At 36.7% G+C, this 22,729-nt stretch overlaps 4 protein-coding genes across 5 annotated transcripts in view; 3 read left to right on the forward strand and 1 right to left on the reverse strand.

Annotated features, from left to right (window-relative positions):
* The window catches only part of LOC126797663 (uncharacterized), a 251,411-nt gene extending 238,184 nt beyond the window's left edge, over positions 1-13,227 (forward strand). Inside the window, exon 4 of the mRNA XM_050524344.1 lies at positions 13,217-13,227. The gene's annotated coding sequence lies outside the window, so the exon portion shown is untranslated. The remainder of the gene's footprint in view (positions 1-13,216) is intronic.
* Positions 5,246-7,663, reverse strand: LOC126797658 (F-box protein PP2-B15-like). Its single transcript, XM_050524339.1, has 4 exons — positions 7,537-7,663; positions 6,698-7,021; positions 5,835-5,953; positions 5,246-5,733 (listed from the first exon to the last, which is right to left on the reverse strand). Exons 2-4 carry the CDS (start codon positions 6,959-6,961, stop codon positions 5,298-5,300), a joined length of 819 nt encoding a protein of 272 aa, XP_050380296.1. The 5' UTR covers positions 6,962-7,021; positions 7,537-7,663; the 3' UTR covers positions 5,246-5,297.
* On the forward strand, positions 8,725-11,654 carry LOC126797659 (uncharacterized). Its single transcript, XM_050524340.1, has 8 exons — positions 8,725-9,156; positions 9,254-9,320; positions 9,397-9,436; positions 9,725-9,857; positions 10,050-10,121; positions 10,491-10,571; positions 11,271-11,332; positions 11,480-11,654. Exons 1-8 carry the CDS (start codon positions 8,866-8,868, stop codon positions 11,544-11,546), a joined length of 813 nt encoding a protein of 270 aa, XP_050380297.1. The 5' UTR covers positions 8,725-8,865; the 3' UTR covers positions 11,547-11,654.
* Positions 13,228-16,018: 2,791 nt separating the features above from the next.
* Positions 16,019-22,570, forward strand: LOC126797644 (phospholipase D zeta 1-like). Of its 2 annotated transcripts, none has more exons than XM_050524322.1 (20): positions 16,019-16,229; positions 16,831-16,932; positions 17,147-17,262; positions 17,331-17,481; positions 17,562-17,732; positions 17,920-18,093; positions 18,341-18,583; positions 18,665-18,781; positions 18,863-19,002; positions 19,125-19,274; positions 19,504-19,660; positions 19,745-20,272; positions 20,429-20,539; positions 20,782-20,928; positions 21,025-21,222; positions 21,325-21,426; positions 21,606-21,737; positions 21,865-21,930; positions 22,012-22,073; positions 22,155-22,570. In XM_050524322.1, the coding sequence occupies exons 1-20, from the start codon at positions 16,047-16,049 to the stop codon at positions 22,402-22,404; spliced, it is 3,300 nt and encodes a 1,099-aa protein (XP_050380279.1). In that variant the 5' UTR covers positions 16,019-16,046; the 3' UTR covers positions 22,405-22,570. The 2 variants fall into 2 exon arrangements, with proteins under 2 accessions (XP_050380279.1, XP_050380280.1); XM_050524323.1 differs by having other exon boundaries at positions 17,340-17,481.
* The last annotated feature ends 159 nt before the right edge of the window (positions 22,571-22,729 follow it).

Here is a 22,729-nt window from a genome sequence, read left to right on the forward strand (position 1 = left end):
AAGAAGGGTATTTTGGTAATTTACTGTGTAACGGTAAATTTAAATGTAAATTTTATTTACGTACGGTAAAATGTAATTAAATTTTACGTTCGGTAAATGTAAATATAAATTACATTCAGTAAATGTAAAAAGTAATTTGTAAAAGGTAAATTAGTAAATTTTATTTACTGAGATTGTATTTACATTTTTAAATAGTACGTATACGTACAGAAATACGTATATAATATTTATACGTACAGAAATACGTATTAATATTTATACGTGCAGAAATACGTATATAATATTTATACGTACAGAAATACGTATTAATATTTATACGTACAGAAATACGTATATAATATTTATACGTACAGAAATACTTATATAATATTTATACGTACAGAAATACGTATAAATCGTATATTTGTACAGTAAACCGTGAATAGTAACAGTGAACAGTAACACTGAACAGTAATTTCGTAAAACCGAAAATTGCTGAACACTAACCGATTATTACTGTTTCGGCATTTAAAGGTTTACGAAACGATTCTAAATTCTTTTCTTATCTTTTCAAGGTGATCGTTAAATCAAGAAAAGGAATTATCTTCGGGAATTGTGGGATTACGCTCAAGTCAATAAGGTGAGTAAAATCTCACGTATTTACGAATCTACCCTCGCGGTGATTCAATATTTTGCAAGGGTATTTAATAATGAATTACGAACATGTATACAAAATAGTGGACTACATATATACTGTATAAATGGTAATAAGTATATATATATATATATATAGTTCATTATGTTGTGTACTGTTATTAATTCATTAGAAAAGGTCATTTCACTGACTAGAAATTGTGTGTTGAGCATGTGTTGTGAAATATGACATGTATAAGATATAGTGGACTATATATATATTGTATAAATGGTAAATAAGTACGTATATATATAGTTTGCTATATAATATATTGTTATGATTTTATTGCGATCATATTGAGCATGTGATTTGAATCGTACAATATGATGTGAGATTATTGTACGTGATTTTTAACATTGAGATTGTTAAAACGTGAATTGTCTTCGGACCTGATTTTTGGTACAATATGATGTGAGATTATTGTACGTGTTTGGCAAGTCGAAACCTAGCCTTTGGCCGGGCGAAAGTTACGATACAGTTAGAGCTCTAGTCTGTCTGCCTTAGTACTGCATGTGAGGTAACGGGTGGTTATCTGCTCATGGGTACTCAGATTGTTTTGGATGTTGGGTAGCGGGTGGCTATCCAATATCAACGGTGTATTACGAGAGGGGTAACAGATGTGTACCAGCGTTCTTGGTACCCGTATTATAAATGCATTGGGTAACCAGAAGGGTTACTTAATTTCCTCATGAGCGTTTTATTTCATATTTCTTTGGGTCAACCAGATGGGCTGACTGTTGACTCATGAGGGCATTTATATTTGTTGTTTTGTGATCTTTCGTATATATTGATATGCGAACTGTATTGTGATTTTACTCATACGAGCTATAAGCTTACCGGGTTTGTGTTTACAATCCCGGTGCACCAATTCAATGGTGTAGGGGATAATTCCGCAAGTACTGATTAGCGGAGATTGAGTGACGACCCCGGAGATTCGAAGTCGTTCGTACCCTGTTGTGGTGAGATTTCTGGCGTGGATTTGTGTGAGAATTTGAGTGAATTTATTTGTAAGCTTTGTGAGAGTTTGTGAGGATTATTACATTTTCCATCATATTGTAATGTCGAATTATAAAGTTGGTTTGTAATAATCGGTTTGACTGAGTTGTATTTGGAACTCAGAGATGATCCGCTGTGCACGTTAAATGATTTCAAATTCTTTGAGATTGTTTTTGGTGTTCTAACGACTTTGAAATTTTGAGTTTTTTTTTTAGGCTCGAAATTTTAGGGTCGTTACAATTTCATCTAAGTGATGTCTCTTTGACTTGCACGTGTCCAACACCTTCACACTATGTTATACATTCTTTTGTTTGAATTTTGAAATGAAGCTTTAATAATGCTATAATTAAAGATAATCATGGGTTAGAAAATAAGTCATTAATAATTATCCAGTTATTTTAATACTAGATAAAATAATTAAAAAATAAAATATAAAAATATTATATAATATATATATATATTATTCTGACGCTTCCAAAACGCACCCGCTTCCTTAATTTTTTGAAAAAAAACGCTTCCGCGTTTCCAAACGCTTCGCTTCCACGTACCCGCACCCGATTCCATGCAGCCTAGGTTGTAATAACCCGAATTTTTAGAAACTAAATGTCGAGTATTTTCAAAGTGTTAAACTTGTGAAATTAATTCAAGACGACAATTGGAGGTTTGCGACATTTCGAAACGAAAACGGAAACGTTCTCAGATCGTTTAATTAGAAAACGTAACGTTACCGCAACGTATAGATCGACTTTTATTCCGTCACTCGGTTGCGAAAACTTCCTTCACGAAAGTCGTAGAGCTCATCGATACGAATTCGTGGACATGTCATGCGTTCGAATCGGACATCGGACGCGAAAGTTATTAATGTCGCAAGTTCGTTTCCGATTTTGGAAATAGTATAAAAGGAATGAGAGGAGATTAAAAATCAGAAAATCAGATTTTTCTAAAAATCAGCTCGGGTACTGTTCACCCGAGCTCGGGCACTGTTCACCCGACCCAAAAACCTTCTCCGGCCGATTTCTCCACCATCCGACGTCGCCTCTTGTCGTGCCACCTATCAAACTGACGGGCTCAACGAGCTCTATCTTTTGGGCTACGCCTTGCACTCCGGCGACAACCACACACGGTGTAGAAACCGCCGGAAGTTACTGCTGTGGCGGCGCCGCCTCCTCCGGCCACCATGGCTCGAGATTCTTGGGGGGTTTTACTTGTCTCAGTCCCAGCAACATTCCCACAAAAGGAATCGAGCCAAATCGAAGTGTAAGTACCCGAATCAAAATTTCAATTTCTAGGGTATGTGAATAGTGCCGATTTTCATGTTCTTCGTTGTTTGGACTGTTTAGACTCGGATTTAGACCTTGGTGTCAACTAGGAAGTTGTTGGAAATGTTGTTTAGGTTGTGGTGGTGAAATTTGGTGATGATTGGTGGCGGTTGGTGAACAGTAACGCCGAATGAACAGTAACTGTGAATAGTAACGCCGCATGAATAGTGATCTGTAACAGTAACTGTGACTAGTGATCTGTAACAGTAAATGTGAACAGTGTCATGGTTAAACAGTAACTTTGAACAGTGTTTTGGTAAAAACAGTAACTGTGAACAATGGTTTAGTAAAAACAGTGATTAGTAAACATGAACAGTGTTCCGTGAACAATGTTTTATGAACAACATTTAGCTGTGCTGAACTCGTCACCTGATATTTGAAGTATCATTTTCTAAGCATTTATCGTGCTATTAGGTGACTGACGAAACGAGTGAGGAAATTACTTTCAGGGTCGTGGAAGTTGCACGCAGGAAAGAAGGTGAGTAAAATCTCACATATTTATGAATCTACCCTTGCGGAGATTCAAGATTTTTCAAGAGTTTTTAATATTGAATTACGACATGTATACGATATAGTGGATTATATATATATATTGTATAAATGGTAATAAGTACATATATATATAGTTTGCTATATTATATACTGTTATAAATTCATTGGGATTTGTCATTTCGATGACGAGAATTAAATATTGAGCATGTGATTTAATTTGTACAATATGAGGTGTGATTATTGTACGTGGTTTTAACATGGTGTTTGTTAAAACGTTTTGTCTTCGGACGAGTTTTGTTTTCGAATGAGTTTTGTCTTCGGACGAGTTTTTGTCTTCGGACGTGTTTATGAAATATGACATGCATATGATATAATGGATTATATATATATTGTATAAATGGTAAATATGTACATATATATATAATTTGCTATATAATATACTGTTATGATTTTATCGTGATTTATGTCATTTCGATGACGAGATTTATATATCGAGCATGTGATTTTGATTTGTACAATATGATGTGAGATTATTGTACGTGATTTTAACATTGAGATTTTTAAAATGTTGATTTGTCTTCGAACATGATTTTTGGTACAATATGATGTGAGATTATTGTACGTGATTTTAACATTGAGATTGTTAAAATGTTGATTTGTCTTCGGACATGATTTTTGGTACAATATGATGTGAGATTATTGTACGTGATTTTAACATTGAGATTGTTAAAATGTTGATTTGTCTTCGGACGTGATTTGGTACAATATGATGTGAGATTATTGTACGTGTTTGGCAAGTCGGAACCTAGCCTTTGGCCGGGCGAAAGTTACGATATAGTTAGAGCTCTAGTCTGTCTGCCTTAGTACTGCATGTGAGGTAACGGGTGGTTATCTGCTCATGGGTACTCAGATTGTTTTGGATGTTGGGTAGCGGGTGGCTATCCAATATCGGCGGTGTATTACGAGAGGGGTAACAGACGTGTACCAGCGTTCTTGGTACTCGTATTATAAATGCATTTGGGTACCCAGAAGGGTTACTTAATTTCTCATGAGCACTTCATTTTATATTTCTTTGGGACAACGAGATGGGCCGTCCATTGACTCATGAGTGCATTTATATTTGTTTGATTTCTGGATTTTCGTATATATTGATATGCGAGTTATATATTTTCATTTTACTCATACGAGCTGTAAAGCTTACCGGGTTTGTGTTTACAATCTCGGTGCACCAATTCGATGGTGTAGTGGATAACTCTGCAGATGTGGATTAGTGGGAATTGACGTACCGCTCAGTGGACTTGAAGTTATTTATCTCCAGCTGGTGTGAGGATTTTGTGTGACTATCTTGTGAGTTTGTTGTGAGGATTACGCAATTCCATTGTTATAATATTGAATTATAATTTGGGTTGTAATAATCGGTTTGACTGAGTTGTATTTTGAACTCAGAGATGATCCGCTGTGGCATTTTAAATGATTTCGATTCGTTGAGATTGTTTGGTGTTTAACGATTTTGAAATTTTGAGTTTTTAAGCTCGAAATTTTAGGGTCGTTACATATGTGTTGATTGATTTATTTATTTTTTGTTGTTTGATCTATCCTCCGGTGTATTACAATAACTGAATAACCCCTCCAGCTAGTCGTAAACAACGTACGTAGCACAGGATCTTAAAAAAGAAAAAAAGAGAAGCAGCTTATTAATATATGCCATTTAGAAAATAACTTGTTGGCGTTTAGAAAAAAAATCTATTATTTCTATAGATGGTACTCCATTTACACTATGAAAGTTTAATTGAAACAGCCGAATATCAATGCACTAATTAATGTTTTGGCCGGATCTCAATTCCCTCAATGATAAGGCCACCCTTAAGGTGTGCACCCTTAACTTCTTTTAGGTTCATCTTCACATCCTTGTTATAATAACTTCCATCATTGTAAAAGCTCCCAAGTTCAATCTCCATCCATCCATCTGTTCGCTCACGAAGACGTTCTTCTACAACCCTGCTAATTGGTCTCACATGTTCATCTACTTCTGTAACCTTCTGATTTGTAGTTAAGTATACAGTGCTTTGTGACTTGAAATTGCCTACTTCAAGTGAAACCTCAGAAGGTAATAAGTCCAGACCATATGCACGGTTGGCCAATTTGGTAATAAGATAGGCTCCATAAACTGTGTTTGGTGATAACATTTCAGTGCTTAAGGTGCCACATATTTCTAGCCACCAGATGGTTCTTAGTTCAGCAACCTCGGCAAATCTGAATTTACGGTCGTTTCAAAACTTGTCATAATATTGTGCAAGATAGATAAATATCAATGCATTTATTTCCCAAACTACTGCTGGGCGATGAAAGCAAACCTTGATTCGGAGGAACAGTTCCAACTCCAATAGAGAGGATTGGACGCCCACGTAATTGAAAGATCTCTTGCACTTAACATGTAACATTTTTTACCTGTTGATCTCTCTATTGAGAACATCTGTGTCGTTCATCCATCATGAAATTAATATAGTCATGAAATTAGATTTTGACATGAATCATACATGTTCCTATCTTTATTTTCGAAGGAGAAAAATGCCACATAAAAATACTCATGTAATCATGTTTGCAAAAAGCTAACAAAGTGAAACAAAAAAGACGGTGAACTAAAAATAGCTAGTCCGTTTTCAAACCTACTCGATGAGGTTACAGTAATGCATCACTCGGGAGGGTTCGAGCAATTATTACGTACTCAAATAGCTCTCGCGGGTTTGAAGCATTTCTGAAAAACGTTGGGGTTTTTCTTTTAAATGGTACAATATCTGTATGATAATTAAGAGTGAAAAATAACTGCAGTACTGGCTAATATACTGCAATGTCAAGTAGTCTTATTATTGTAATAGCTAGCATCCCATGGCCACCAGTGCATCAACAGGCAATGGATCAAACATGGATTCTTGGTTATCAAGCATTCATATTTGTTCCACCGCCTGTCCATGCAAAAGAGACCTTGACGTGTTTGCTAATTTATCTTATGTTGCTGACCCAGGCTGCAAATGCAATAATTCATACTCAAGATAATATTGGATCGTTATGATCCAATATATACTTGATTAGTTATATAATGCAAAGCGAGCTTGAGACATCACTGTTCATTTTTACTTTGCTCTGATTAATCATGAGGAAGAAAAATAATAAAAGTAAATTAAACCACACATTAATTTAAGCTAATTAGAAATTTTACCTTAGTACCACCATCGATTAGCGTTGGATTGCACAACCTGATGAACAAGTCCTTGTTGGATGAATAAGGTATCGGCGTGACTAATCTGGACAGAATATCTGAACACTCCGACGGCAAAAACTTTTTCCACACGGTATCACTATCGGTCATGGCACGAATCGACAATGATACTAATGAGGAACGACATGCATCTCCAGGAGATGTCAATGATAAAATCTGCTTTAAGCAATCTTGAGGCAAGTCCTCCAAGCTCATTGTGTACATGTTAATGCTCCCCCTGGTCGATAACTACGAACTTTATATCGGCACCAAAGTAGCCTGGACCTGTGAACATAGCGCTAGGATGTCAACATGTTATTGTTTTTGGCTCAAGTCATTATTATGAATTCATGATGAGGACACTAAGTCAGAATATTTAGGTTCCAGTTCGACATTATGGCAACATCGTGATCAAAAACTGAACACATGCATGTATAGAGAATATTAAATGGCTGGTGTTGAACTGGCTTTCTAACTTACCTATATAATGCCTCACTATTCCACAGGTCCCCCATGTTAAAGGCCATCTAAAGCCTAACAACTTATTGCAGTTAGGCAAATGTAATTCTAATCGACAATTTATGAACTGGTGAATTAGAAGAATTGCAACTCTGTACTCTATAGCAGCCCCAGCTCCACAAGAAAGCTCTGGCGCCATGATCTTATTACTTGTTTGGGTTATTTTGTTACCAACAACACCGCGATTTCGGTGAGCAACTTACAAAATCAGAGATTCGATATCGAAAATAACGAAATAGGGTAAAGAGAAGAAGTAAAACACACTGGAAGTCAAATATTACCTTAGTTTTTGCTCTCTGATAGTGGAAGTTATGTGAGACGTAGGCCGATCACCTAACGATGAGAGAAACCGGAGATTCCGTGCAAGTTACTTACATGTATGCAACACTCCGATCCGGCCAGTTTCTCTCCGATGATTTAACTGCATTGGTTGCCATTTTGTTCTCTCTTATATATGTCTAATCCGATGAACCACGATAGATGAAAAGAATTGCAAGAGAAAAGTCAAGCCATCATGCTTTTCTTCCACTTCCGTTCAAAGTTATCGCACAGACAATAGTGATCCATTAAATTGTTAATTTGGTTCCTCATACTAAGGTCGAGACGAATAATTCATCTAAAAGTCGGAACAAATAATTTCAACATCCAACTAAGGTTTTTATTATTATTTTTGTTTGATATAGGCTGCTTTCAATTTAGGCTGCACGTCAAAGTCAATAACGCATTCATCAACCTTATGCAAAATGCAGCCTAATTTTTGCATTCAAAGCATACGTGCTACACCTTAATCACAGCAGTTGTCCATCGTAACTCGTAGGCTTTACGTCATCGAGTTTGTGCAAACTGCAGTTACAAACTCGTCTTCTTCTAATTTCAGTGGGCTTCAGTTTAAGGCCTTTTACTACTTTACTATACTATTATTTTAGCATCTGCAGAATACTATATGGGCTCATCACATCCAAGTTATGTATTTGAGTTTTAACTTTTAAAAGTTGTCCAATAGTTCTATGGAATCAGTGGTCAACAAACAATTTTTTGTTGTTCGTGCTGCCTTTCGAGGACTTCCCTGTACGTCGAATCTTCTAAATCACCACCAGCCGTGGACTCAAACCGTAGCTCCTCCGGGTTCAGTGGCAAGGGAACCAATGTGAGAGCATGTTTCAGACGCTTTCCAACACTTTCAGTCTCCTCCTCTCGCTCTTGGCGCATCCCTGTAACCTTCGTCGGCGATGGGAATGTGGGCACCTCTCAGAACTGGATATAAGTCATATAACACATTTCTTTTGGACAAAACGCAACTGGAGAATGGAATGTTTTGCGCGATCAAATGACAAATGAATTTTAAATATATACATGTGATAATAATCATTTGTATCAAAAACATCTTCAACAACTCTCGTAAAACTAAAATAACTATCATCAGATCGGTAAAGTTGAGAATCACTCGGTTGTCGTTTGGCGCCTTATCCCTCTGCTCCTAAATCCAGAACCTGACAATTTGCACAAAACAATCAGAACTGAGTGACCCAAATCCACTTAAGGCTCAATCGAAACTTCTACTTGTGCTCTCACAGACTCGAACCCAGTTCAAGATTGCATCCTCGGCCTCAATGTCTATGTCCCCCAACCTCAAACCCGCCATTTCCATGTCCCCAACTCCATTTCTAACTTCCTCTCCATTTTCATTCAAAACCCAAAACAGCTCATTGTTCTTTAACACAAAAACTTCAACAATTCACACCCATAAAACCTCACTAAGAACCTGCACTAACTTTCAGTTCTTTAGCACCAGAAGAGTGTTCCTCACTTCAGTTTCTGGCATCTGGGATGCCATCACCGGCGGCAACAATCCCCGGGAAGCCGTTACCGCAATCCGACGTGGAATGGTTCTGTTTAGGCAGGTAAATTATACACTCTCATAGTTGTGACTTGTGAGTGTAATCTAAAGTTTGAAACTTTGATTGGGAATTGAAAGTTCACAACTTTGTTATCGTCAAGGGTGATGTTGCAGGGTCTGTAGCAGAGTTTGACAAGGCAATTGAGCTTGATCCTCGCCAAAAGGCATGTAAGTTAATGTAGCTATTGGTTATTGGTTTGAAGTGAGTTTTGGTTATTGATTGTTGGTTAATGGTTTCTATCAGATCTTTGGCAAAGGGGGCTGTCACTTTACTATCTTGATAGGTACTACTAGTTCTTTGGTGGGTCTTTTTATATATGTTCTCGTTAGGGTGCTTAGAAAATGTAGATTGTTAGGGTGCTTAGAAAATGTAGAAGAAAAATTATGTTTGTTTAAATTTGGAGCAACAAGAATAACATTGTGTAGAGAAAAAACTGGAAAGAGTATCAATTCAGCCAAGATTTTTTTTTAATGGAAATAGAATTCATCAGACCCAAATTGAGGCTGAAATGTTAGAACTGGTTCAGTAAAGCTATATGTATGGGGTTACATTAGTGATCTTTAATGCACAGATTTGAAGAAGGGGCAGAGCAGTTCCGAATAGATGTAGCTCAGAATCCTAATGATACAGAGGAGTCCATTTGGTGCTTTCTCTGTGAAGCTCAATTATATGGAGTTAAGGAAGCACGAGAACGATTTCTTGAGGCAAGTTATTGATACCAAGATAAGGGCGTTGTAGCTTTACGCTTCAAACATGTCTTTGGATGTTTATAGGAGCATAACCGAGTATCTTCAAGAGAGGATTGTTGTCTTCCTAGTTGACATTTGCTTTTCACTCCCATGTATTGAATGAGAAGTTCAATAAAATTATTTTAACTGCAGTTTATACCCATGCAGGTTGGTCGGGATCCGAGACCTGTCATGAGAGAAGCCTATAACATGTTTAAAGATGGTGGTGATCCAGAAAAGGTATCTGAGTGAAGCTTGCCCTATCTGACCAAACATTTTCTTATGTGAGCTTGTGGTTCCTTGGTGTGGTTATGGTATTTGTCAGTTTGAGATGCTAATTGTATTTATTTTCTATTATGTATTTGTTTTGAAACATGAACTGTTTAGTCATATCACCAGACACCAGGTTGTCAATAGAAAGTTAATTGGAGTAACAGAAAGTTGTTTTGGAACCAATATATATTGTTTCCATTGTGTTTTTGTGTTAAGTTTTACACTGCTGAACCTTGAATAAACATCTAGCTTGTACCTGTTTCTTATATAAGCATGACTGCTTGTAATAATATGGAAATTATTATCTGACTCAACTAATTGATCTTTACCGTGTAGATTGCAGATGCATTTAAAAATGGCCGAGACAGTGATTATTTCTACGCTTCTCTATATGCTGGCCTTTACTATGAAGCTCAGGTTTGTTTAAATCTAGAAGAACTTTCTCCATATCTTCTTCTGGTGTTACAATTGTTGCTTATTGTATCTTAACTGAATCTCACTGTTCCTTCAAAACCATAGAGAGGTCAGCAAAGAATAGAATACACTATTACACAGAATAACTAGATTTCCAATGGATTCTCAATGTTGTTCAGGGGCAGTAACTTCTGGTTAGAATCCATGAGTTGTTACATTATATCAGTGCTAGAATCCTGGACGAGAAATCGTTATTAAAAAGAAACACTAAATATCTAAGTATATTTATATCTGCTTATGTATCCATGCAGTTTTTGGATACTTCATCTAATGGTATATAATTAAGGTTCTAACAAGCTTTTAAGTTCCCTGTTGTGACAACAAGCTAGTGCCAATGAGCCTAGGACCCCCATTTTCCTTGTTAGGGCACTTATTTGAGCCTGTTTCATTGAAACAAACTTCTCTGAAATTTTTAAAAACTTAATCAATTTATCTTTCAGTTTGGCTATTAAGTATTCCTAGTGTGAAAATTTGATACTTTAGGTGAAACCAGTGCTGAGAAAAAGCTGCCGCTTATAGATGACTAAATTAAAGTAATAAAAAACTAGAAGAGGTGTGTTAATAGTAAAAATGGGTGTGTGAATAACACCACCCATATATAATTGCCTACTAGTGTTGACTAGCTGTATCCCATTTTTACAGAAAAAACCTGATGAGGCCAAAGTTCACATCCTTGCTGCTTATCAGTCTTCCTATGGACAAAGGTTCGAAGTCAAAAATAATTCCATTTAATTAAATTCATAAGCTTCTTGATCTTTTTCTGGCCATAGAATAAAAAATGCTTCTTGTTCGTGGAGAAAGCAAATAACAGTTAAAAATATTTATATACCCAGTTTTCTTTCTTATGTCAGATCCGATGATTACATGGCTTCTCTTGCCAAGGTTCACTGTGTTTGTCGAAATTGGATATCTGATTGAAGCTCTTGGTCATTCCTTATTTCATATACAAAAGTTGGTTAATGTACTTACATATGCCTTCGTTTCGGGCAGAAGTAGAAGCAAGGGAAATCATTCTATTGTAGTATAAGATATTATGATTTTTGAACTTTGCCCATTTGGCAATATCTTCATTTTCCTATTTGATTCTTATTTATTACCAGTCATCAAGTTACAAGAAAATTGATAATTTTCGTAAGTTAACTGCTCAGTGCCTCTGTGCTCAAGAGTCGAATTGCAATAGGGGTTTGGATTTAATTGAAAGCTGTACATGATTGTGAATATTTAGCATTATTCATCCCCAAGCTCTTCTCTTAGCTCTTGGATGCCTCTTTTTAAGTTTTGATGACAAACTCTGTAACCCAGCATTTTTACCGGAAAACATCAACTTCAGAAAGCTCATCGAATTTACTCTCTTTTCTGGGCGCTGAGATTTCCGAAGATACTTTCTGATATATAATCTTTTTGGACCCTAAAGAGCTATCCTACAGAGTATGGACCGTCTCGGACCAATTCAAACGCCGAGTACAACTCCCATGCCTGCTTGTACTAGGAGTGCTTCTACTACTATGCACTGATGAAGGAGACAATAAACTACTGTCTGCACATCACATGCTATTTGAAGAAGATTATAGTGGTCTGCACATTTTGGAGGGTTTGAAGCTCCTTTCTACAAGAGGATGGGCCATAGTTGAAGCAAGGATAGGAATCAATTCTCACTTTTTTTCCGGTGTGGGCAGGGAATTGATTCACATGTACAAGATCATGGTCCTCATCTGAGTCATCTCTCTCCCCCTCGATCACTTATGACGAGATAAATCATCACTTGTTTAATATTGTTGTGTACACAATGTTGAGTTCAATTCTTCCTGCTTCATGTTTTCATGTCAGGATTTTTGATTGGAATGGCTGAAAAGTAGTGTTTATGTACTGATTTTCATTTTACTTTACAAGGTGCAGAACCCTTTAAGAAACTTAGGATACAGAAAATGAAGATTTGCAGAGTTTGTATTCAGTACTGTTATAATGCAATATACACAGATAATGAACACATAGCTAATTAGCTATCAATCCTTAGCAATATCATATTCAATTTCCAACAGATCGTTTATGGTTTAATATCAATTTTAGTAGCAAATTAATTCGTACTACCTTGAGTACCTTCAATTCTAACAGTCAAAATGGATCAATTTAATGTAAAGCAGAAACTCTTCATGATCAGAAAATAATAAATTATCATAAGCAAATATAATTCATTCATGCACCAAGCCTCTCTATGTGACTTGGTGACTCTGTTCTTGGATGCCTTCTTTTACAGCTTTGATGAAAAACTTGGAAACCCAGTTCACCAGGAAACAACAACTGTATGCATTACAGAAAACTCATCAGATCTGTTCTCCTTTCTGGATCTGAGATTTCCCAAGATACGTTCACATACGTACTCAGCTAGACCTAGAGAGTTACAAGTAGTTCAGTACAGTTTGGGGCATCTTGGACCAATTCTTGCCAAGTACGATTCCCATGCCTGGTTGTACTAGGAGAGTAGCAGTGCTTTGAGTCTTTGACTACTATGGTGGAGCTAGACAAGGGAGTACTGTCTGCAAATCACGTGCTACACGAAGAAGATTGTAGCCAGTGGTCTGCACATTTTTTGGAGGTTTTGAAGCTCCTTCGTACATGCAAGAGTATGGTCCAACCTCCAAATTAAGTTGAAACAGGTATGGGAATCAAATCTCACTATTTTTTTTGCATGGGGAGGATATTGATTCGGATGTACGAGATCATGGTCCGCCATCTCTATCAATTTCATTTCTCTTAATTAAACAGGGTTAATTTGTTTAATCGTCCATCTCCAAATTCCTATATAAACTCACAGACCTCAAGTTTGTTCATAGAATAACCAACCCCTTTCAGCTTCTTCATCAACTGGCACGTGTTGTCTTTGATCGCCCTCACTGCCTCTTGGTATGCTCCTATCTCCAGCTGAACTCTCTCATTTCAAATGGCCATGGCACCGAGTCTTCATCTTGGGGGCCATTGAAATGATACTAGTTTAGCTGGTCGGCGGTGAAGGCGATCAAGATCACGTGTCTGTTGCATATGAGAAGTTTCTCGCCGAAAGGGAACCATGCATGCCGCCGTCGGCTGTATGAATGATAAGTCGTTGATATTATCCAACCTACACGTACAGAAGATGAACGCAGGTTGGCTGAGATCAACGATTGATCATTCATAAACCCTACGACCAGTTAAACCATGTCTTGTTTTGAGCTAGCTGTGTGTGTTCGTAGTTCACAATGTTGATTCCGCTCATTGACTGGTAACCTCTTCTACTTCATGTTTCCCATGTCTTGTTTTCGAGCTGCACGATTTTTGTTGTAATAGCTCCAAGATTGTATGTACGTACTCGATCGTATATATTCGTATACCCTAAAAGGAGCAGAACCCCTAAAACCTCAGAACATTTTCCACAACAAGACACTTCAAAGTACACAATTTTTAATTTGAAGGACCGATCGATGTACATGCATAATAAATCATTCACAGATTGAAAGTTTGTAAAGTTTGTACTCAGTACTGTTGTTAAATCCCTGTTCCAAACTATCGATTTAAGGAGAATGCTGGAAGTGACTACTGAGCTTATATAGCTCGAAACTAATTAGAATTCCTATGTGAGATTCATCGATTTTTCAGCAAAGACAGAGCAAACCTTCTTAACCTAAGTACCTAGCTAACGCACTTATGATTTGGTTCCCTTGGTAATTATATCAGATTCGATGACCCAATGCTCACATGGTTTATCTTGCCATGATTCAGGATCTCTTTGCAAACTGATGATGATCAAACATCTATGTTTGGTTGTATCATATAACACACTTTTTTGAATACACACAGCTTTCCCTAGAAGAAAACCAAAGGCTTTGATGACATATATTCGATATATTTGACCATAATTCCTGTATATGTTTATCTCTTTTCCCTCTCGGTAACCCTTCTTGGATCGAAGCTTGCCACTTTCAGAAGTAGAACACTTTGAATCTTGCAATTAATGATGGAATTTTTTGGCTAGACAATAGCTCATAAATGAGACGAAATCTGATATAAGGTCTCATGACACATGATAATTAATGTGATATAAGATTATAATCTCCTAATGCTAAATTGATATGAAGGTTACTCCCCAATTAAGGACCAGATATATAAATATATTACCCATATATTTGGGTTATTATGGGTGCCTAAAGTTTCTCGAAGTTGGCAAGCATACTATATAAAGAACCGTTCTGGTCAAGTCCATTAAAAATGGCCATCAAGTTCTTTGTTCAAGTCACGCACATTTGTACCAAGTTAATCATCATAATTCCAAGTTAAGTTACATACAGAAGTCGGGCCATATCAAGCAAGTGAAACCATTACGCAATTGTAATTCAATACATGATCAGTGAGCTGCATAATTTAGCCGTGCACGACAAAAACGCTCGACATGAATTTGACTTTGTTTTAATATTTCACATAGCATCACCAACTATAACCTCTCATTCCCTTATTCTACTAATTATACGTGATTTATTAACTAAAGCTATACCATTGTGTAAAAATAAACTAAAATTATACTATATTTCTGTTGCATATGCCTGCGCATTATTGTCACATTGCTTGGCCGTCATATACCCATTTCAAGCATATTCGTCGAGGAAAGCATAGAATATGAATATTCTTTTTCAGTGATCCGACTATGGGGATATGCCGTAATTAAGCAACCACAAAATTGAGGTCACATAACCCTTTTATGACATCCTCATATGCAAATTGACCGGTATACCTTCACATTTCATTACGAAAGGAATGATGTTAAATAAACTACCTGAGTTATTGTGTATCAAATCTACACGTTGGGGGAAATGAATTCATTCTAGCCAGTTACTTGGCCTAATATTTTACTTTCTTATATCTAAAACATGGAATTGTAAACGACGTATTTCAATAGTTATCCAATATAAACTTTAAAGGCCAATAAAGAAATTGAGATCGAATTCGAGTATCACTGTACGAATCCAAGTTGAAACGAATAGAACTCGTAAAAATTTCTCCAAATGTATAAGTAGAACATAAATTATGTTGATCAAGTTTTACACTACTGGCGGCCCGTCAAGGTACCACAAAAACTCCCTGCCACAAGGTTAAGCCACTTCTAAACGACACGTGTTACCTTAAGAACCAAACTTTACGAAAACCCCATGTCACCACAGGTCACCCAAAGCCGCCACTGTCCCATTTCCCGGTACTAAACTATAAAAACCGCTTCGTTTCTCTGTGAAAGCTTCTTACTTTCTCAGTTTCCAAAACAAAAATCTAAACTCTTGTCTCTCTTGCTCTTTGATTCTCCAATCTTCAAAAGTGAAGTCTATAAGGATATGCAAGAAGAAGAGTTGAGTTTTTTGTTTTGTTTGGGTGTATTGGAATTGAAGCAAGAAACAGAGGATGTCGTCGGAGAAGCTCATTCCCAACGGTGCTGTGCACTCCGACTCGTTCCGGCAATGCGGGGAGATGGTGCCGATTTTTGAAGAGTTGCCGGTGGCCACTATAGTATCGGTGTCGCGCCCAGATACCGGAGATATCAGCCCCATGCTTTTGTCTTACACAATTGAGTTCCAGTACAAACAGGTATATATGCTTCTCTCTCTTATTTGAATTTTGATGTTTTGATATAAAAAAGTTGATTATTGATTGTAACATGGTGTCTTGATTGTAGTAGATAGGTTCAAAAATTTAGGGATGTCTGTGTTTTAAACCAATTGGTTGAGAAAATGTGTTGTAGCGCTTCTGGGATTGTTCTGGGTTCTGATGCATGTAGTTGAATTTAGACTCCATGCTCTACAATAGTGTGTTCTTAACCGTTTATAATACCTATCTGTGTTATTTTAGTTCTCGAATATCCATAGAATTGGTGTACATTAGATCCGGATTTGTGATCATTTTCAACATTATTTGTGGACATCATGTTCTTTTTTATACAAGTAGTAGATTCTTAATGCTCTGAATCTATTTGGCTTTGTCAGTTCAAGTAGCAGTCACTAAAGAAAGCATCACACGTTCAATCTATATTTGGCTTTGTAGAATTGGTTGGAGTTTGTTCAGGATTTGGGATAATCATGTGCAGTGTCATCTTAAAATTTGTTTTATTTTCACTATGATTTGTAAACATTATCTTCTTACCGATGCAAGTAGTAGTTTTTCATGTTCTGAATGCATTTGTCTTTGACAGTTCAAGTGGCGGTTACTGAAGAAAGCATCACAAGTTCTCTATCTACATTTTGCTTTGAAGAAACGCGCTATAATTGAGGAATTTCATGAGAAACAAGAGCAGGTTTGACAATATGTCATTAACATTCTTGATGTCTGACATGATTTATGTCTCTCCATAGTTTTCTTTTATCATTCTCTGCACCATATATGCCTGGATTCAGAATGGCACTTGGTGTGATAATAGTTGAAGTGGGAAATAACTTTTTGATATGTGAATGATTTGTTTTTATATGGCATAAACTTGGTATAACTCGTGTTGGAACTGTACGTGGAAGGTTAAAGAATGGCTCCACAGCATAGGAATAGCAGATCAGACGGCAGTAGTGCAAGATGATGATGAACCAGATGATGGGGCAGTTCCTTTATATCATGAAGATAGTGTTAGAAACAGGTGGTTTCTCGCTTCATTTACCCTATTTACTTTACTGCTGGCACAAATTTGTCCTAAATACCATATAGTCTTTGCAGATATGTTCCGTCTCGTGCTGCTTTGCCCATCATCCGTCCAGCACTAGGATCTCAGCAGTCCGTTTCAGATCTAGCAAAGGTGGCAATGCTGGGTTATTTGAGCCATTTTTTGGGAAACATGGATCTAGTGAATTCTCGGGAGGTGTACTTCTTTTTATACTGATGGTGTGATTCTTAGATACTCATTTATACATTTTTGTAAGAAGTGGTATGGATTTGTAGGTCTGCAAATTTTTGGAGGTTTCACGGTTGTCATTTTTACAAGAGTATGGACCAAAGCTGAAAGAAGGTTATGTCATGGTGAAACATCTACCAAACTATTCAGGGGCTAATTCTGATGTGGCATCTTGTGCTGGTTTTTTTCTGAATTGCTGCAGCAACAATTGGCTAAAGGTTTTTCAAATAACTCTCTTTTTCATAAACAAAGTATAAATTGTAAAGATGCAAAACTGCTAGAACATTCTGAAATGTAAATTATGCTTGTTTCTCTGTTAATACCAATCAATGTTTGTCTTCAGTTTTCTATTTCTTTGTAGTGACTTGAATTTTATATTCATTTCATACTTTTTTCCAATTGCAGGTCTGGGCTGTTTTAAAACCTGGGTTCTTGGCCTTACTGGATGATCCTTTTGACACTGAACTACTAGACATTATCATTTTCAATGCAGTTCCATCCTTAAATGGAAGTGGAGGGTCTGGAAAGCATTTAGCAAGTCATGTAAAGGAACGAAACCCTTTACGTTATACATTTACGGTGAGCTGTGTTCTATTTTACTTATCTAGGCTATATATGCAGGTTCAGAATCTAGCTGCTCTTAAGGGATGTCTTTCATATAAGGACAATTTGAAACTTTAACTTTAAGAATATTTAGCTTATTCCATCCTTACAGGGGTTGAGACTCAAGATCATTAAATGCATTATTTCCTTTATTTGAAGCAGAAAATGTATAATACTCTTCATTGTATCTCTAACAACCAGATCAATATGTAACTGTCAAAAGGTTGCTTCTGGAAGTCATAGCTTAAGGTTTAGAACTACTAGCAATGCTAAAGTTAAGGATTGGGTTAATGCAATCAATGATGCTGGCCTGAGGCCTCATGAAGGTTGGTGTCATCCTCATCGCTTCAGTTCCTTTGCTCCTCCCAGGGGTTTGACTGATGATGGGAGTCAAGCTCAGTGGTTTATAGATGGTGAAGCAGCATTTGAAGCTATTGCTTCCTCTATTGAGGGTGCAAAATCAGAGGTTTCTTTTCTTGCATTTTCTCACTAGTTAATGGATAGTTCTACTGGTTTTAGGTCTCAAACATTAAATTTATGCTTCCAGATATTCATCACTGGCTGGTGGCTTTGCCCTGAACTGTATCTAAGACGCCCTTTCTGTAGCAACTCTTCTTCTAGGCTTGATGCTTTACTAGAAGCAAAAGCTAAGGAAGGGGTTCAGGTAAAAAATTCGCATTATGGGTATTAAATCTATCTTAATGGGACTAAGCACATGGAGTTTGACATTTCTGTTGATCTGCAGATCTACATTCTTCTGTATAAGGAGGTTTCTCTTGCTTTAAAGATCAACAGCTTATACAGTAAGAAAAAGCTTTTAGATATTCATGAGAATGTGAGAGTAATGCGCCATCCCGACCGTTTTCCCACAGGAATTTACTTATGGTATGCACTACCTTGACCTATTTTTAATGTTGGTTGAACTATTTTGAAGCTTAAATTGCAAGTATTATGTCTTTACTTCCTCAATGACGACCCATAACTTATCAATGATAATGTACATGCAGGTCACACCATGAAAAACTTGTGATCGTTGATTATCAGATTTGCTACATTGGAGGATTGGATTTGTGCTTTGGCCGTTATGACACGATTGAACACAAAGTGGGTGACTGCCCTCCTTCTTTATGGCCAGGGAAGGACTATTATAACCCAAGGTAGTACTGTATGCTTCTCTAATTGCGAAAATTGGCTATAGAAATTGTCAGTTTAGTTTCTTATAAGGTTAGAATAATTGAGATATTATTCTACATCTTGTGAAGTTTTGTCAAAGAATAGTTCCTCCAAATCACTTTTGGATACATTGTAGATAACGCCTTTTTTAAATTTTATTTTTTGTAACCATTTCAAAGCAATAACTTTTTTCTACTATTTTGGTTGAGATAGAGAATCTGAACCAAATTCTTGGGAAGATGTAATGGAAGATGAGTTGGAGCGTGAAAAAGTTCCGCGCATGCCCTGGCATGATGTTCACTGTGCTCTTTGGGGACCTCCTTGTCGTGACATTGCCAGACACTTTGTTCAGCGGTGGAACCATGCTAAGGTTCAAATTTCTGCCCCTGTTTTCCTTATGGTCATATATTTTCGATGATATAGCAAGTCTGTAACTTAATGAACCATCTTGTAGAAAAACAAGGCTCCAAATGAACAAGCACTTCCGCTGCTTATGCCTCAACACCACATGGTAATCCCTCATTACCTTGGAAGAAGTGAAGAGATAAACATTGAGAAAAGAAAAGTGGAGGAGAACCAGCTTGGGATCCAGAGAGAGAATTCATTTTCCTCTGTATCACCATTGCAGAACATCCCGTTGCTTTTGCCTCAAGAAGCTGATGGTTTGGAATCTCCTGGTGTAGATCAAAAGTTAAGCGTCCAGCAGACACATCATCCTGTTGACCAGCCAAATGAGATATCTGGGAGTGTTTTCTGTCCCAGGAATCCCACAGTTGAAGTTTTAGACCCAGATGCACAGATGAATGGTTTGATGGATGATTTTTATACTATTGATCATGAAAGTGGAACCAATATAAACTCGGTATTCCAATCTGGCTTGACAACTTCAAATGAATGGTCAGAAAGTTTGGAAGAATCAGATCATGCTGTTGCTGAATATGACTGTGGACAAACCGGTCCTCGTACTGCATGCAAATGTCAGGTTAGTAATGCCTTCTTTATATGGTAATTTGGCTGTCTACGATTTTAACATTTGTTAAGGTTGCTCTTTAGGTCCACAATGATGTTATACACCATACTGGCTTTATTGCACCCTTGCAATTTCTTCACCTGCCTTCTAATAACCGTATGTTTATAGATTATCAGAAGTGTAAGCCAGTGGTCTGCTGGAACTAGCCAACCTGAAGAAAGCATACATAATGCTTATTGCTCTCTCATCGAGAAAGCAGAACACTTTGTATATATTGAGGTTAGACCACTTTCTTGAAGAATGATTCGTTCTTAAATCTATTGCATCTGTTAACTCTTTCTTGTTTTTTAAAGTATGGCACTTTGTGGCTGCTCATACATTTTTTCTAGAAGCTGCTCATGAGTAGCTTGCATGAAAATCAAAAGAATACTCGTGATTCAAGTATGACTAGTTCTTCCAGAGTACTGATTCTCGAATTCTAATCTTATCATCTGGCTATATTGATCGCTGGTCGCTTCCAGAATCAATTTTTCATTTCAGGTCTTTCCGGGGATGAGATTATACATAATCGTGTCCTGGAAGTATTGTACAGGCGTATAGTTCTAGCACACAAAGAACAGAAGTGTTTTAGGGTTATTGTTGTCATGCCGCTCTTGCCTGGCTTTCAGGTAGCCATTGGTTGTCTACTTTATTTATTCATAGGCATGCCATTGTCTTTGAATTTTTGTTAAATAATTTCATTTACTTATGGGTCTATGTAATAGGGCGGCGTGGATGATTATGGTGCAGCAACTGTTAGAGCCATTATGCATTGGCAGTATCGAACCATTACCTGGGAGAAGTATTCAATACTCCATAAACTTAAAATTTTGCTTGGTCCCAAGACACACGACTACATTTCTTTTTATGGTCTGCGAACATATGGTAAACTTTTCGAAGGTGGCCCTCTATCCACAAGTCAGGTACTTATTCTCCATTGCTGCTTATCTTGGTAATATGAAGCAAACTCCAATATGGGCCATGAACTTTAAATTGGTTTACCGTGTATCTTCATTGTCATGCAGGTATATGTACACAGTAAAGTAATGATAGTAGATGATCGTGTTGCTTTGATTGGATCATCAAATATCAATGACAGAAGTTTACTTGGATCAAGAGACTCCGAGGTATGGGTTGGGTTTTAACAGTAGTCTTTCAGTATGTATATCGATTCTTAGTTCTTTATATGTGACCTCACATCTCACAAGTAATGGCAAATAGAGGACAAAAATATTGTTTAATTGAGATTTTATCACTGGAAAAATAATTTAAATTGCTTATGTATATTCTGTTCTATATGTTTTAGATTTGTGTAGTTATTGAGGATAAGGAGTTTCTTGAATCATCCATGGCCGGACAACCTTGGAAGGCCGGCAAGTTTTCTTATAGTCTTAGGTGCTCTCTGTGGTCTGAACACTTGGGTCTTCATGCAGGAGAGGTTGGTATTTTATGGCTTGTTTACTCAAAAGTTTCACAGCTTAAATACTTTTAATTGTTATTCATGTATGTCTTCCTCAGTTCCTCATTTAAAGATAGTCACTCTTTGAACATTCTTATTCATTCAGATAAATCAAATCAGTGATCCTGTGTCAGACTCAACATACAAAGATCTGTGGCTAGTAACTGCAAAGGTGAAACTTGCAAGATCAGTCACCAGTTCATGTTTCTCATACTTGTTCTTACCTAATTAAAGTATCTTCAATATTCTGCAGGAAAATTCAATTATTTACCAAAATGTATTTTCTTGTACTCCGAATGATTCTATAACCTCAAGGTACAATACTACCTATTAAAGTTCTCTACTCTTATTTCTTTGCACTGCACTCTAAAGTTCTATTATCACCATGAATTATAGAGCTACTCTCAGACAATCCATGGCGTTTTGGAAAGAGAAACTTGGTCACACTACAATTGATCTGGGAATAGCTCCTAAGAAGCTAGAAATCTTGGAGAATGGAGAAATTAAAGAAACAGATCCAATGGAAAGATTGAAACATATAAGGGGGCATCTTGTTTCCTTTCCTTTGGAGTTTATGAACCAAGAAGATTTGAGACCAGTATTTAATGAAAGTGAATTTTATACATCTCCTCAAGTGTTTATGTGAGTTTGATGTATATCAGAAAGCACCAAAAATCTGGGTATAATAATCTAGTGTTGTGCTAGTAGATTGTATATAATATCAGAAAAAATTGATAGGGCAAAAAATAGCAGCAGATATGAATAATACTGTGCAAATTCATGTCTTGTTGGCATTTGATGTATATATATACTGTACAGGACTAATCTCTAGTTGTAAAGAATGTACCTGTGCATTTCTTTTCTTTTTATTCTTGTTTCTGTTTCTAATTTTTTTTCTCAGTAAGTAGATGTTTTTTTTTTCAGTAAGTATTTTTTAAACTCCTACCTTCTGCAATTGAGAAAGCATGTGA

This window comes from Argentina anserina, chromosome 6 (assembly GCF_933775445.1).
Source record: "Argentina anserina chromosome 6, drPotAnse1.1, whole genome shotgun sequence".
Taxonomy (NCBI): Eukaryota; Viridiplantae; Streptophyta; class Magnoliopsida; order Rosales; family Rosaceae; genus Argentina; species Argentina anserina.

Excerpts from the sequence above, each read along its gene's own strand:
- LOC126797659 (XM_050524340.1), top strand. The coding sequence starts at position 8,866 with ATGTCTATGTCCCCCAACCTCAAACCCGCCATTTCCATGTCCCCAACT. Across the intron at positions 9,157-9,253 it reads GAATGGTTCTGTTTAGGCAG|GGTGATGTTGCAGGGTCTGT; the intron begins GTAAATTATACA and ends GTTATCGTCAAG. Across the intron at positions 10,122-10,490 it reads ATGGTGGTGATCCAGAAAAG|ATTGCAGATGCATTTAAAAA; the intron begins GTATCTGAGTGA and ends TTTACCGTGTAG.
- LOC126797658 (XM_050524339.1), bottom strand. The coding sequence starts at position 6,961 with ATGTACACAATGAGCTTGGAGGACTTGCCTCAAGATTGCTTAAAGCAG. Across the intron at positions 5,954-6,697 it reads TAATCGATGGTGGTACTAAG|ATGTTCTCAATAGAGAGATC; the intron begins GTAAAATTTCTA and ends TGAACGACACAG. Across the intron at positions 5,734-5,834 it reads AACTGTTCCTCCGAATCAAG|ATTTGCCGAGGTTGCTGAAC; the intron begins GTTTGCTTTCAT and ends CCGTAAATTCAG.
- LOC126797644 (XM_050524322.1), top strand. The coding sequence starts at position 16,047 with ATGTCGTCGGAGAAGCTCATTCCCAACGGTGCTGTGCACTCCGACTCG. Across the intron at positions 17,482-17,561 it reads ATCTAGTGAATTCTCGGGAG|GTCTGCAAATTTTTGGAGGT; the intron begins GTGTACTTCTTT and ends ATGGATTTGTAG. Across the intron at positions 20,929-21,024 it reads CGCTCTTGCCTGGCTTTCAG|GGCGGCGTGGATGATTATGG; the intron begins GTAGCCATTGGT and ends TCTATGTAATAG.